Source organism: Sceloporus undulatus, chromosome 2 (assembly GCF_019175285.1).
Source record: "Sceloporus undulatus isolate JIND9_A2432 ecotype Alabama chromosome 2, SceUnd_v1.1, whole genome shotgun sequence".
In the NCBI taxonomy this organism is placed as follows: domain Eukaryota; kingdom Metazoa; phylum Chordata; class Lepidosauria; order Squamata; family Phrynosomatidae; genus Sceloporus; species Sceloporus undulatus.
Window position 1 is genome coordinate 198,314,943 of NC_056523.1, and position 15,909 is coordinate 198,330,851.

At 39.8% G+C, this 15,909-nt stretch overlaps 2 protein-coding genes across 4 annotated transcripts in view; one reads left to right on the top strand and one right to left on the bottom strand.

Annotated features, from left to right (window-relative positions):
• The window catches only part of STXBP5L (syntaxin binding protein 5L), an 84,301-nt gene extending 74,706 nt beyond the window's left edge, over window positions 1–9,595 (top strand). For all 3 annotated transcript variants that reach the window (XM_042451401.1, XM_042451402.1, XM_042451403.1), the window contains 6 exons: window positions 112–351; window positions 1,458–1,815; window positions 3,766–3,931; window positions 7,230–7,341; window positions 8,251–8,471; window positions 8,964–9,595. In XM_042451401.1, coding sequence (XP_042307335.1) covers window positions 112–351; window positions 1,458–1,815; window positions 3,766–3,931; window positions 7,230–7,341; window positions 8,251–8,471; window positions 8,964–9,005 — 1,139 coding nt within the window. In that variant the 3' untranslated portion in view covers window positions 9,006–9,595. The remainder of the gene's footprint in view (window positions 1–111; window positions 352–1,457; window positions 1,816–3,765; window positions 3,932–7,229; window positions 7,342–8,250; window positions 8,472–8,963) is intronic.
• A 3,083-nt stretch (window positions 9,596–12,678) lies between these two features.
• Window positions 12,679–15,909, bottom strand: part of POLQ (DNA polymerase theta) — a 55,607-nt gene continuing 52,376 nt past the window's right edge. The window contains 2 exon segments of the mRNA XM_042454837.1: window positions 12,679–14,168; window positions 14,759–14,874. Coding sequence (XP_042310771.1) covers window positions 14,055–14,168; window positions 14,759–14,874 — 230 coding nt within the window. The 3' untranslated portion in view covers window positions 12,679–14,054.

Consider the following 15,909-nt stretch of genomic DNA (forward strand, 5'->3'; position numbering starts at 1 on the left):
AACTGTTTTATCTATGAGCTGCCTTGGGTCCCTTTCCAGGAGAAAGGCGGCATATAAATTTAATGAATGAATGAATGAATGAACGAACTATTTCTTGCTTTCTTTAAACAGATAACAGAGAAAATTCCCTAAGTCATTCTCGAAGCTCTAGTGTTTCCAGTATTGATAAGGAGACAAAGGAAACAATTACAGCTTTATATTTCACAGAATCATTTGCACGGAAAAATGACACAACAGTATCTCCTTGCCTTTGGGTTGGTACAGGCCTGGGGTTGGTCTTAACTGTGTCCCTTAATCTGCCCAGTGCAGATGAATTAAGACACACTGAGCCAGTAACAGCTTCTCCAAGTGGTAAGAATACTTGATTTCCTTAATGTCTTCTTTTTAAAATGTAGGAATATGCCACTAAGCTTGTTTTGCTCAGGATGTGTCTTCCCAGGCTCCTTGCTGACTTGCAAGATAGGATTATGGTTATACAATTATTAACAAAAATTAGTAAAAAAAAGGAACTGAATTATTCTGGTTTAGAATACTGTTCAGCGTGGTCAGACCAAAACCTGGAAATAATGAACCACAGTCTGAAAATCACTTACATCTCTTTATCAATACATGATTTGCACACATACATTTGGCTGAAGCAAGTATGGACAACCTTTTTACCCCAAGGGCTACATGTGATGCCTGGTGGGCTGAGAGTTATTTATATTCATTTGCACATGTGTACATGAAGGTGAAGTGTAACTGCTAAGATAATACCTCTGTAGGCCAATACCCATGTATACGATAGCTAACAATTTTTTAAAAATTAGGGTGAGTAACCATTCTTTAAAACATAAAGAACACTTTTATCCTTTTATTAGATTTAACTGAGCTTATTTCTTCTTGTCATTTTGCACATTTTTTAATAAACTTATCATATGCAGCACATTGATTTTCAGTGTATCTTCTTATTTTGAGCCTTCAATTGATATGATTATCTCAAGAAAGAAAGCAAAAACATAGAATTCTGTTCAGTGATGCCACAAGAGTAATGAATTCGAGTTATTAAATCTGGAAGTAACTTAGGATCTATCCCTATTTCTTTTAGCCCAGGGAATGTTAATACCATCAGTTCTATCATTTTGTCCAACTCGGAAATGGCAACACTGCGTTTGAAAATATGATGTTAAGGGGGAGAATATTCAGAGAATTTGGTGAGTGGGGTGGGAGTGTCTCTAGACACAAAGTTTTAGCCAGCACAGCATTATTTATATCATACGATTTATCAGTGTCATAAGTGGACAGAAAAGAAAGAGACACCATTATTTAACAACTTTATCTTGTCACTGTGTAACATAGATAATGTGTGTGGGGCACCATGATGGGTGGTTTGGAGAGGTTAGTTTATTTTATGTATTTATTGGAGCTATCAACAATGAGAACTGAAAAATATAACATGAGCAAATTTTATTTTATAGGTACATTTCTATCATTGAAGGGAGCAGTGTTAACTTTTGCTTGTTTGGATTGCTCGGGGACATTAATACGCCCTCCGTATGAAGCATGGAGTGATCCAAACAGCACCGAGGAGAGTGAAAAAACAAAGAAAAGGAAACTTGTCCTGCATTCTTCATGTTCCCAGGACACGGGAGACCACCAGTTTGCCATTATCTGCTCAGAAAAGCAAGCCAAAGTATTTTCACTGCCTTCCCAAATATGCCTCTATGTTCACAACATCACAGACACACCCTTCTTATTGCGAGCAGACGTGGTGACTCTGTGTAATAGTGCATGCCTGGCGTGCTTCTGTGCCAGTGGGCGCATCATGATCCTGAGGTATTTGCCACCCTTCCCCAGTCCCAAACAAAACATCTGAAGGACCTCCAAGGGAAGAGCCAAGGGGGAGGTTTGATTCATTGCTAGACAAGGAAGTTTTAGAGTGCATTTGCTTATCAAACAAACCTCTGAGCAAAAGTCCAATAAAAATCTTAATCCTCCTTCTTTTCAGCAGATATGCATATGGAATTTTGTTTAAAAGTACAGTATTTTGCTTATTTGGTCTTTACTCAAATTTACAGCCCATCAAGGGAGTCTTTCAATATTTTGGTGTCACTGTGAATTACATCCTTTGTTAATTTGCTTGCTTACTTACTTGCTTGTCAGACTCGGGAAATGGTAGTGTTGTGTGTGTCTATCTGTTGCTTATATATATGTGGGGGTGAGGGTAGGGGTGGTAATGGCAAACCCTCTCTGAAGAAACATGTCAAGAAAATAGGGCCTTAGGGTAGCCATAAGCTGGAAATAACTTGAAAGCATACAACAGCTGTCTGTCTGTCTGTCTGTGGCCCAAAACAGACAAGCCAAAAGAAGTAGCTTCGGGCAACTATGGGGGTGTGGTGTTTACATGGCACATGCCTCCAAACCAGCTTGAAGTCGCTCTGAGGTTGTGCCTAAGTGGCAGGAGCTAGACTTTTCAGGAGCGGATTAAATCTGCTCCTGCCAGCGGCCCATTTGGGACTGCAGTGGCAGCTCATTTCAGGAGTGCCTGTGCAGTTGCTGCAGTCCCAAGCCCATTCAGGGCTTGAGTGGCTTATGGCCGCTCCTTCTGGGCCTTCTGCTTTGGCCCTATGATCTCTCTGAAACAGAACCTCATTAAATCATCGTTTCTACATGGAAGCAATAAACCACTTGGAAAGATGACTGGGTTGCAGATGGTGGAAAGTGTGAAGCAAGTCTAATTGCACACAGGCAAAATTTCATTCTGAGGGCTATTCTGTGACAATGGCTTACTTCTTTGCTGCTGTTGTGTCTGCACAGTGTTCAGGCAGCAGAGCTGTTCAAAGTGGATAGCAGATCGTTTGCACCTTGGTCCACCACTGTTATGCCCAAATTAATCTGCCAGCATTGAATTTGGAGGCCATGTTTCTCTACTTGACTTGTGTGGTGCTGGCAGGCAAAATAGTCCGTTTTTGATGATTGTGCCTAAGTGTGCCCTCAATCTTTGAGAGATTGAGGCTGTCTCCCTCTTTGCTTTAGCTCATAAGAGCAAGGGGTATGTTTTGTATGTTGCATACAACACCTTCGTGTACTGTGGCAGACAAACTACCATTGCCTCATAGTTATTTACTCTATTACAGCTTAATAGAGTACCTATAAGACTTATGGGCTTCCCTCATTGTTCTCACCATATGAAAAAAAGGTGGCATTGGGGAGGCAGAAAAATCTAGTCTTTATGTCAGTTCCCCTTTTTATGGTTTTGGACTTGAGCTGCTATAAGCCCCAGCCGACTTAGCCTATAGTAAGAGAACAGACATGTAGATAGTTATTGATCTACTGATGGCTACAAATGTAAATTTTAAAGTATTTGAATTTGTAAAAAATCAAAAGTTGCTGTGAAGTAGCAGCAGTGCCCCAGCAGAGTTCCTTGTCTTATTCTGTTTCACGGGGTGCACTATATATGCAATTTTACATTCTTACAGATTATAGCATTCCGCATTGCCATACAATGCTTTATACCGTTTGGGCACCATCATGAAAAATATTGATCAATAGATGAAATTCCACTGTAGCAGCTGAATGGCACCAGTGAATGGTTAATGATACCCATGAGTCGATTCTGGTGCATTGAGTAGGACTTATTCTAAAGTAGCTATACACAGAAAAGCAGCCTTGATCATTTTGGTTGCATTCAAATGCAATAGTTTTGAGGGTGCAGATGACAATGCATACTGTATACAATACCATGTTTTTATTTCAGATGTATAAAATATGACTATTTTTCTTTAGTGTACCAAGCCTACGCCCATTGCTCGACGTTAATTATTTGCCTGTAGCGGACATGAGGATTGCCCGGACCTTTTGTTTTACCAACGAAGGACAAGCTTTGTATCTTGGCTCTCCCACAGAAATTCAGCGACTGAACTACAGCCAGGAAATGTTTGACAGTCTGCAGGTGAGTCTTGAAACACTGTCAAACATTCTTCTCTCATGCTGTTAATTTTTTCCAATAAAAATTGTCTGTTTTTACTGATCTTAATATACTACATTGGAACATCCCAGCAACATAATCTGAAAACCACAAGGACATGCTGTAGCTTCTTGACTTTAGCATTTTTCAAGCACGGGAAAGGGTGTTAAATCATCATATAAGCTAGCCCCCACCACTATCACATTGATAACATGGAAAGGTGTCAGTTCTGAATAGGAGAGCCTCTTCTTTGAGTGAAGTGTCTTCATATGAACCAGAACCTAGAATGTCCAAGTTCTGGCTCACAGGGAGAACCTCCATAGATAGCAGGGGCTCTTCTCTGCAGAACTGTGACTCTAGTAACACAGGTTCTTTTTGTCATGTTAATTTAACCCTTCATACATGTAAACAGGGCTGTAGTGTAGTACCACTCTTAAGTCTGTACTTGGAATCAGAACAGTGAACATGTTCTACACATGTACCACAACAACAGAGAGTATTAATGGCACCTTAATAGACTTTTATTATGCTTTTATGGACTGCAGGCCACCTACTGCATGAAGTGCAGCTCGACATGTTAGCCCAGTTGGTAGACTGTTATACACATAGATGGGTCCCACTGATTATATCAGTTGGGGTCAGGGGGAATTGAAATATGAGAGGTTTTAATTACCTTAATAGTTGCAAAGTCAATTATTATTACTTTTTTGTCTTTCAGTTCCCTCTGACCCCACTCATATGTGTATGTGTGTGTGTATAATTGTCAACTGAGGGAGTGCTTCATGCATCTGAGGAGGTGGGCTGGAGTCCATAAAATCCTATGTGAATAAACTCTATAAGTTTTTAAGGTGCACAAGACTCTTCTGGAGCAAGAGAATAACTTGGTTGTCCACCCAGAACCTGTCCTACTGGAGCACTATGGCTTTCAGTTTGTAAGTATGGGCTTCATGTGTACAGCTTTTGTGCATAAAGCTTGTTCTCACTTTCTGCTGAATGAAAGGTGGTAGGGTAGTACAGATACACTCCTCTTTGCTCCTATTCTGTGTGTTCAATGAAAACATGATTAGGAAAGTGAGATAAGATTAGAGCAGCCCACATGATAGTCAACAAAAACTGGGACTGGAGAAGATTCAGTTGTTGCTGCTAGATTGCTAGTTGTCTTTCCAAGTTGATTAATTGATTTGGCAGCAAAGTGTTAAAGAAGCAGCTAGCCAGACAGGTTTCTGTACCATTTTCTGCAAATGATACAACATCTCAGTTTCATGACACTTTTGGAGATTGCACAACTGGGGTGGCAACCTCTTAGGAGCCAAGGAGATACATGCACAGTTTTCATCCTATAGCCGCCCTACCTTAACAGATAGCTATGCTGTGTGTGCATTCTGCATGCCCCATAATGTATTTGAGTTCCCCATATTTCATATCTGGAGTCAGCATATTCTTGAGAGGTCATGTTGACCTTTAGTAACACTAGATCAGATGACCAGGAGAAAAGGAGTGAGAGCCAAGGCATTTGAATGATCCAGGTAATAATACAACCAAAGCTGCTTAGTGCTTCTTCCTTTCCTCAAGTCATATGCATTTCCTCTTGCATCTTGAGACAAAGAATCTCTTCACATCCAAAGCAGCAAGCCAAACTCTATGCCCACCCTTGTTGTGTTTCCAGACAAACTTTCCTGCCCATCTTGGGGCTATCCTGATCCAATTACTGTTTTTCTCATACTAACGTTAAAACCATCAACAAGTCCCAAATCCCATTGTCGATTTCTGGGATGGGACATCCAGTCTTTGTTACCTGAAAAGATAGCCCACTGCCTGGAGCTAGATTTCAGGTACCTAGTCTCTGCACACTCACAGTACACATACAGTTGTCCCAGGCTGCACTCCATGTATGAAAATGCATCTCCCTGAGACCTCTCAGTCTGAATCACTCCAGCTTTCCAAGGTCTACTCTGATCAGGTAATCCACTGCAAACCCCTCCAACACTGCCATCCAGTTTCCATATTTACATTTCAGTTAGTTCTGAATGGTGTGTCTGTGTGAATTATTGTGTGTATGTGTGATCGCACTCTACATTTTTCTAACTAAAACTCTCATAGGTTATCCAGCTTCTTGCAAAAGCTAATTTCCCCAACAATTAAAGTATCATCATGTTTAGGTAGGGGCTCTCAGTTCACCCATCCTTTATTTGGGTAAAAAAAATATTTTTTAACAAATCAGCATATAGTGATGAAAGGCATCCCTTCATGGCATGTCAGAAATTATTTTGCCAGTGTGGAGCATCATTGCACTCATACAGAACAGGGGAAAGTCTCCGGAAATATCAAGAGTTTCCAACGCTTTTTCGTTTGATTTTACACGGATGTTCCTAGGTTTGTGTCCAAACTCCTCCTTGAAATACTTTGGGTTTCCCTCACTCTCCCTTCCCTTATGTTCTTCCTCCTCCCTTTCCTGCTGATCATGTGTTATATCAAGACATGTGCAAGATTCCAGAAATGGATTTTCACCAATTTCCACTGAGCCTTCATTATTATTATACAGGAGTTACAGTGAGCTCTTAGTATCCACTGTGGTATTCAGCACCCACCCCACCCCCATGTGGATACCAAAATCCATGAATGCTCAAGTCCCATTATATATAATGGCATAGTAAAATTATATCCCTTATATAAAATGGCAAAATCATGCTTTTCTTTTTGGATTTTTAAAAAATACTTCAAGCCCATGGATGGTTGAATCCATGGATGCAGAATCTGTGGATATGGCGAGCCAGCTGTCTAAATGTAAAGCGCTTTAGCAGTATTACTCTAGTTAATCATTAGGATCATTTTATTTGGTGTGGCCATTCTTCTTTCCCTTGTTTGATCTATGTTGAATCTGTGTCCTGGAGACAATAGCTGTGTTTTCTGGTGGTGGCCATCTTAGTTACAAACACACCCATGCAGCTACATTTAATTCTGGAAAATACTTAATTTAAACTGAGGGTAACAATAAATGTTGTTCCACATAAAATCAGATGGCCAATCTCTCCCCACAACACATGCGCACACTGCCCAGTGGCTAATACATTATATTTGGAGGAAAAGGTATCCCATTTTCAAGTAAGCCTTCAGTACAAAAAGGAGTGACTGTAAAAGTGTAAGATCAGTATGTAAAATATATTAGAGGGGGAAACCATCCCATTCTGCATGGAAGTATATCACAGATAAAATCAATCTACCTATCTGTATATCTTATATCATCTTGCTGATAATGATGTTGTTCCACTTTACTTTTGGCCAGGACATGCTCGGGGAGCTGTTCACGCCTGTAGAACCCCCTGAGGCTCAATACCGAGGGTTTCTGAAGGGGCTGTTTGGCGGGAGTGGTGGAACACTCGACAGAGAAGAGCTCTGTAAGTCATCTTTCACACTCACATCACAGATACAAGAAGACAAAGACAGGAAAAGTATCACATTGGGAGGACAAGGTGTATCTATAAAACTGAAAGGAGATTGATGCTCATAAGAATATCTGTTTTCTGAAGCATAGCTGTCTTCCTCCCAATAGGGACTCTGACTGTTAAGGAGAATAAGGAAAATATTAATGAAATATATACTTTCAATTATTCTATATTTAACACCATTAAAAGTTAGGCATTTGTATGTACAATATCAACTATGGTGGAGGTCCTGGATAGGCAGGAAAAGGCAGTGACTTTCCCTGCATTGGTCCCACCAAGATAATGCACACTAAATGTTAATGATAATATGCTGGTGGCTGCTTTCTTCCTTCTCTTGTTGATCGTTTTCTGTCTGTTAACAATTTCCCCTAGGAATGGGAGAGTGGAATGAGAAAATTTACCCTCTTAAGACAGTGGTCCCCAAACTGCGCCCTTTAAGAGATTTTGGACTTCAGCTCCCAGAAGCCTCAGCCATGTTGGCCAACCATCTGGGATTCTGGGGGCTGAAGTCCAAAATCTCTTCAAGAGCATAGTTTGAAGACTGCTGTTCTAAGAGGAAAAAGCTCTCTTGGTGGAATACTCTGCCTGTTGAGAATTCTGAATTATCATTTCCTATGACGGGTCTTCTATCACATGGTAGCCAGGCTTAAATGTTATATATTCCCCTTTGCCTTTCAGTGAAAGGATGTGAAATCACACTTTGCTATCTGCATTGAATAGATGTCTGGATGGGAAATCCTTCTAAATATTAACTCTATGATAGCTCCATTACCAAAATTGTTAGATGCTGGGTGGGGGACCAGGAAGCACACACACACATATAAAAAAAATTTCTAATTTCATTCTGGTTTCCAATTCCAGTTGGTGAGGCTACAGCAGGAAAAGCATCTCGCAGCCTTGCTCAGCATATCCCTGGATCTGGTGGTGTTGAAGGCGTGAAAGGAGCTGCAGGGGGGGCTATTGGAGATTTGGCTCGCGCACGTCTTGCTCTTGATGAAAGGGGACAGAAGCTGGGAGAACTCGATGAGAGGACAGCACGAATGATGGCCAGTGCAGAAGCTTTCTCCAAACATGCACACGAGGTGGGTATTGGCCTCAGGCAGGCAACAGGACATGGGGCTTACTGTATGAAGTGAATTCAAAGATATAGCTGTGTTAGTCTGAAAAATCAGCATGCAAAGGGATCTTGTAGCACCTATGAGACTAACTGAAAGAAAGAACTTGGTAGCATGAGCTTTTGTGGACTTCAGTTGACTTCCTCAGATGCATGTATGAAGTAACTTTTCTTGAAGCCAGAGTCCTGGCCTGTAATAGCCTGTGCATGAGAGACCATGCTGGAAGAGGTAAGAACACCCCCCCCCCATATTTTTATAAATGCAGTACAGTGGACCATTGGTATCCACAGGAGTTTAGTTCCAGGACCCTCCGTGGATGATAAAAAATCTGTGGATAAGGAGGGCTGACTGTAGTTCCCTTTGTTCATAGGAGGCTCATGGGCGTGCCTCCCTCATCCTTTTAGTGTGAGGTGCCTCCCACTATGTCACTTAAATAATGTTATTTATCTTCCCCTGCAGGTAATGCTGAAATACAAGGACAAGAAATGGTATCAGTTTTGACTTTTAAGTATGAAGTTGCACCTTAGAGTCTCAAGAACAGAAGGTAAAGGAGGCCTTATTCTCAAAAATCAGGTCCAGGACAGAAGCAGTCGATACCTTTGGAAAACTTTCCCTCTTTCAGCACACCAGTTGATCAAGGAAGAAGGTTTTCAGATTTTTGCATCTGGTGGACCATTACAATTAATTTATGTTGAATATTTTCCAATGAACAATTGTCGTCAACAGGTAATTTCACTGGCTTTAGGTATGAACTCTGGGGAAGATTTCTCCTGGCTTAAAATATACTGTACAAACTAGACTGTCAATGCATTTAAAATGAGCAAAACTGTGCATGACTAACTGACTTCTTATATGACAAAGACAAAAGCAAAGCATGCTGTGATTGAGGGAAAGGGATTTCAAGGTCCACAAAGGAAAAAACAAAAACAGGAAATATTTGTGTTTTTAAAATAAGTTGGTACATCTCAAGCATGTTGCCTTCGACGGATGAGCTGCATTTCTCACATCTGACATTCCTTTCTGTAGACAATCTTAGGTTTAAAACACTCATGCATTTCATTAGTAGAAAAATAAAATAACATTAAAATCTACATTCTGGTACTTTCTTTGTGTTGTAGCTCTTGAGCTAGATAGTCAGGAGGCTGATGGTGGGGAACCCTTTTTGGCAGTAGAGCTAAATTTCCACTTGAGAAAGTTCTAGACAAAAGCGAAGTCAATGGGACCAGAAACAAAGGAACATTTCTAAAAATATGTATTTTTATTAAAAGAGTTGAACAAATAGATATAACATTCCCATAGGTTAAAAAAAAATGGGGGGTGTGTGCGTGTGTGAGAGAGAGAGAGAAAGAGAGAGAGAGAGAATAATTAACACCTAAAAAAACCTAATGAAATATACACAGAATATTATATTAAAATATACACAGAACACAAAATATGGGGCTTCCAGTCTGCCTAAAAACAGTGCTTTACAATTACTTGTCTAACTCAAGTTTATTCAAAAGTTAAAACTGTAACTAAAATAATTTTAATTCATCTATTGTACGTGAAGTAAAAGCCCTTATCTAAGACCTAATAAAGCTCTAAAACATTTTATAAAAAGGGAAAAAAACAATGCCTCTACTTATTAAATCACTCTTACAATCCTAAAGTCATAATAAAACCATGTATTCCATCAACATCCTCCACTCTTTCTTAAAGCTCTCAAAAATCTTTTCATATATTAACATAGTAATCTTACCCACTTCAGCTGTGTCATATAATTTTAACAACCAATGTTTACATGAAAGTGTTTTTGGGTCTTTCCATCTCTTGCATAAAACAGTTTTGCTACTGTTGTCCAATATCATGATATTGTTCCATGGTGTTCTGTTGTTGTTTTTTTAGTTGGTCATCTAAGAGTCCTAACAGAAATATTGCAGGATTTAACTGGAGTTTATTTTTCAAACTATCTCCCATCGGTTTAGGAATTTGAGTCCAAAAGTTTTGAGTTCTTTCACAAGTCCACCAAATGCGGTAAAAAGTTCCTGCTTTTTTCTTATTGTTTTTCTTTTTTACATTTCCAACACAAATTCAAAGAGCTTTTATACATTTTAGCAATCTTTTCTGGTATCAAATACCAATAAGACATCATTTTATAAAACACAGTCTTATTGCTGTCAGATCTGCCATCTTTTCCTGTGATGATCTTCTGTCATTCCACCTGTTTCAACAACACTCTAGCAACAAGAGGAAAATTTACTATACTTTTAGTTTCCTGTGCTTATTTTTTAAAAGCATTTAAAGGAAAAACTTATCCTTCAAGCACATTGACAATTGCATTTATTTAAGACTACTGGTCTTTTGAAAATCTTTTTGTGTATATGCTTCTACCATTCTTGGATGTAGCTGTCATCAAAAATGTTCTCTAGAGAATTAATCAATAGAATACAATTTCTTAAATTAAAAAAATGGTTTAGAATAAAAATGGAAATAAGTCTGCCATATTTTTTCCACTTTGTCCTCAATCATCCCTAATAACATCGTTTTTTGTTTAACTCTTCCTCTGTCACATTGTATAAAGAAATCCAATATTTTTTAGCTTGAGGGCATGTCCACCAAACATAATAATATGTCTCTGGCGCTTGTATATATTTCCAACATTTACTTTTCACACCTCTATATCTCTTTACTATTCTATGTGAAGTCAAGTGCCATCTTAAAAACATTTTATAATTATTATTTTTAGATCCTGCCTACATGTATATTCCATTCATTGCTTCCATTCTTTCCAACTGATCTAAATTTATTACCTCACCTATATTTTGGGCCCATTTTATCATGCTGGGTTTTATTAATTCTTCTTCAGTTTCCCCTTTCGGAAGTATTTTATATAGTTTCAATTTTTTTTATTTCCTGTTTTCAGAATTTCCCCCCGCTCTGATTTGTTTATTTCAATGTCTTCCATTTTGGGAGACAGAGTCCGAGATGCCAGGTAGAGTGGTAATGGCACCCTACCTTCTGTCTGAATAAAAGTACTGGTAAGGATTTCAAGTGGGGGTCAGGAGATGGAGACTTGGAAATGGGTCACTCCAACAAGGCTTCATGGCAGGAAAGTCCAGGAACCTGCTCTGCAATGCTGGCTATGATATGCAGGAGCAGGAGCAAGTTTATGAGTCAACAGTATGACGGGGCAGCTAAAAAAGCCTAATGCAATTCTAGGCTGCATCAATAGAAGTATAGTGGAGGGAAGCTGTTCCTTGCCAGGAGTGGGACAATCTTGGCTGAGACCCAAGCAGTAGCATGCACCTTGCGCACACCCAGCACAGTCACTCAGCAAGGAAGGAAGGGTGGAACAAAAGGAGGAAAGCTAGCCTGCCTCCATGAGTGCGAGTAAGGAGTCACTGCCAAGCTAGGTAGCCATAGGCAGGCAGGCAGGCAGGCAGGGGAATCATACACTCCTAGAGTTGGAAGAGACCTCAAGGGCCACCCAATCCAACCCCATTTTGCCATGCAGGAAGACACAATCCAAGCACTCCTAATAACAGATGACCACCCAGCCTCTGCTTAAAAACCTCCCAAGGAAGAGACTCCACCACCCTCCGAGGCAGGCGAGGGAAGACGCCTGCAAGTGCCAGTTGCAGCTTGGGCTCTGCCTCCAGGAAGAGGTAGCACTGCTGTTTAAAATGCAGCAATAATCTCAAGAGCATCAAGCTAGAGGGGACGATAGAGGGAAATATGTACTGCACCTGTGCCAGATATTATTAAGATTTTTTTGTGTGGCGGAGACAGGGAAAGCAGCTGGCCATTCAGGCATTACTTTTTCAAGCATGGGGTGTGGAGGAGGACTCGGCTACTCCCTGGTGCTTGGCCATCTCCTCCAGTTTGCCGGCAGAGTTGCCTCTGTTCATACTAAGTGCTTGAGTATCCAGACTTGGCTTTCCTGAGCTGTGTGAAAAAATAACAGGTTCAGTGCAAGTTCTAAGAAAGCTGAACCGGAAGAAATGGGAAGCGGAGAAAAAAGACATCTGCATTTCTTTCAAATGTTGCATTTGCAGCTAGGACACTGAACCTCTAGGAAGCAGTTGTGTACAGGTTTCCTAAAAGTTCCAGATTCACCTTTGACATTCAAAGTAAATGTTTCAAACCCACAGCTTGATTAGATTATTTCTTCGTCAAGTCAGCACTTTTCAAAGGCAGCACAGGAGCAGAAATGTGATAGACAAATATTTTTATTACACAAATAGTTATGAATTAAATTCTTGTCTGACTATTCACAATACAAACAGCTTAATTCATTGGTTTAAAAGCCAGTAGCAAAAATACATCAAAGCTGATCTTCATTTTCTTACATCAAGTATTGAGGCACAAAACCAGACCTAATTAGAGCACCTTACAGAGAGTTGTAGTCCAACATGACAAAGTCTACAGTACTGTATGTTTCAGCATAGCATAGTAATGGTACATGAGGATCTAAGCTGTCCTCAACTTACCCTACAACCTCCAAATCCCGTCACCCCCCCCCCCACATGACCATCCCATACCTCATAGGAAATGGGTAGGATCAGAGAAGCATCTGGCTATGTCCCCATAGTGAGATGTAAAATAATTTACATCAGTGCTGAGATCTGTTGGGTCCTCTGGAGGTCTCAGTATGGCTGTAAAATTTTCACCGTTGACTATGAGGACATAGCTAAATTCTTCCCCAATACTGTCAACTCCTCATGAGACACCGAATGCTCGTGTGATGTGGGTGGCTTCAAGCACTGTAGGATAAGTCAGGAGGGCTTTAGTGCCACAGAGGCAGGAAGAGAATACCAACCTCCACACCACCCAAAATCCAACATAAGCAGTATAAGGGAAATTGTAAATTTCCTTACACAGTGCAAGGAAAATGTGTGTATGCTACTAACAGGATTCCAGGTAGTGAACATTCACTATAAGATCAAGAGACCCATCTCATTCCACCCTACAGCAGGCAAGGAGAACTAGTAAAGGATTATTTCACACACTTGCTACACAAGTACTGCACAATTCACTGTGCCTGTAGTGCAACATGAGGAGTCATGTCCATGTACTGCTAACAATGCCCCCACAAATCATAACCTCGTATCATATATTCAACACACATCGTAACGTTTCTGAAAAATAAATACCATCATATGTCAGGAAAGAGGCATTTATGGTGACAAATTAAGACTTTTCCTCTCTGAGGACGGCAGCTGTATTATATACAAAAACCTGCCATTATATTAATTTCATTAAAAGCACTTAGAGGCATTTTTTGACAAGTCCATTAAGAAACAATACATTACTAGACTTTAAATTCATTGTAGATTTCAAGAGGAATTATATTTTGCTTTAAGAATGTTATTGTCATTTCTAGATGTGCAGTGGCAACAGATGAATGCTCCTTTAATAATTCCATTTATAGGTTCAGATTCAGCTGGGAAATAAATTGTATCAGCGTTTTAAAATGCATCCAGTTGCCCAGGTGTTGAATCTGGTGGCAGAAGCCATGAATTGTCCTGTAGACTTGGGTACTAACAGCACAAATTTCTGTTTCGGGTTCATTCACAAGTACAGCTCTTGCAAGTCTCCCCAGCTTGACCCGGCTTTCACTTTTACTGAGAGCTTCACTGAAAGTTTCACAGCATTTTCCATTTCGTGCTTAACAATCTGTGCTACCTACAAGACAATACAAACAAGGAAAAATCACTAGAGCAACAAGGGCCTCCCAGTTTTGTTTGGCTGTTCAAACATGTAGAATTTCTATTGGCTACACATTTCAGGTCACTGAAATTGGCCAGTATGCCCCTAAGCCAAGAGGATAATAATAGTCCTAAGGGAACATAAATACCCAGAGAAGCTAAGCAGATAACTACACTCTGTTTGGGGACTCAAAACATTCAGCAAAGTCTTTCACATGCCTCTCTACTTAGTAACTGTACTTGAGCAAGTGACTCCAATAAAACATGTATTCACTGTGTCTTGGCAACTTATGATCAATAGTGTAAGCCTGTATACAAGACCAAAGTAAACTCCACCCTTCAAGCTCAGTTTTTAAAAAGGTGCCACTTCACATGGTTACTTCAGGGAGGCTAATTCTGGTATAAAGCAAGAATGGGAGAACTACATCTAAACACAATGGGATACTGTGGATTCAAGTGCCCCAATGTATCTGAGCAGCAGATGTCTTCCCTTTCATACAGGCAACACTGGCAAGCCAAAACACTACACATAATTTAAATTATTTCAGAAGAACTGCATCCTCATACCTGAATCATGCTGTCTTCCGCAACCTCATAAAGAAGTTCATCATGCAGCTGGAGTATGAAGAACCCTCCATGTCTTGGATAGGTTATCTGCCTTTTTTCTGCCCTGACTGATTTTCCTATAGGGAATAAAACCCAAGCAGTGCATCTTTGAAACCATCACAACAGAGACCAATAATGCCCAGAGAAGAGCTTTGAGGTCACCCAAGTGTTTAAAAACAATTACTACTACTGTACTATTATTATTTATTTATTTATTTATTTATTTATTTATTATTGCATAGATTCTAGTCATTGAAAGCAAACTTATCTGAACAGTCCTAGGCAATCTGAGCATCTCAAACCCAAGCTAAATTCCCACCAGAACGTCTTCTCTCAGGTCTTCCCTTAATTCTATCTATCCATCCATCCATCCATGGCAGTAACCTAGCCCTCAGACAATTTAGAGTTTTAAATGTCACAAAAGACGAACAAGGAACATCTGGTACTAATGCACAGTACCTAACTAGACATTTGTTTGTCTTCTTAGCTGTCCATGGAATCCTCATCCCTCTTCTCCAGCATCACATCTCAAATGCATTGATTTTCTTCCTATCTTCTTTCTTAACTGTCCAGTTCTCACATCCATACATGGTAATAATAGGGAATACAATGACCTGTATGATTCTAACTTTTGTGCTCAGTTGTATATATTTGCATTTTAGGATCTTTTCTAGTTCTTTCATAGCTGCCCTCCCCATTATTAATCTTCTTTTAATTTCCTGGCTGCAATCCCCATTCCTATCAATATTTGATCCCAGGTATAAGAACTCTTTTATTATTTCTATTTCCTCATTCCCTAGTTCAAATTTGTGTAGGTTCTCCTTGGTCATTATTTTTGTTTTCTTTATATTCAACAGTAAGCCTACCTTTGCACTTCTTTCCTTGATCTTTCTTAGTAATTGTTCCAGGTCTTCAAGGTTTTCTGCTAATATTATAGTGTTGTCTGTATATAAATCTAGATATTTTTTTTTTAACTGATCACAATAGCCTGGGTGGACTTTACTGTTCTTTAACGCTTAAAAAAAAAAAAGAACCATTCCCCTCTGAGTAGAGTGGTGATAGGCTAGAGCTTAATCTATCCTAGAAGCACTGACCTGCTTTACTCTCTCTGC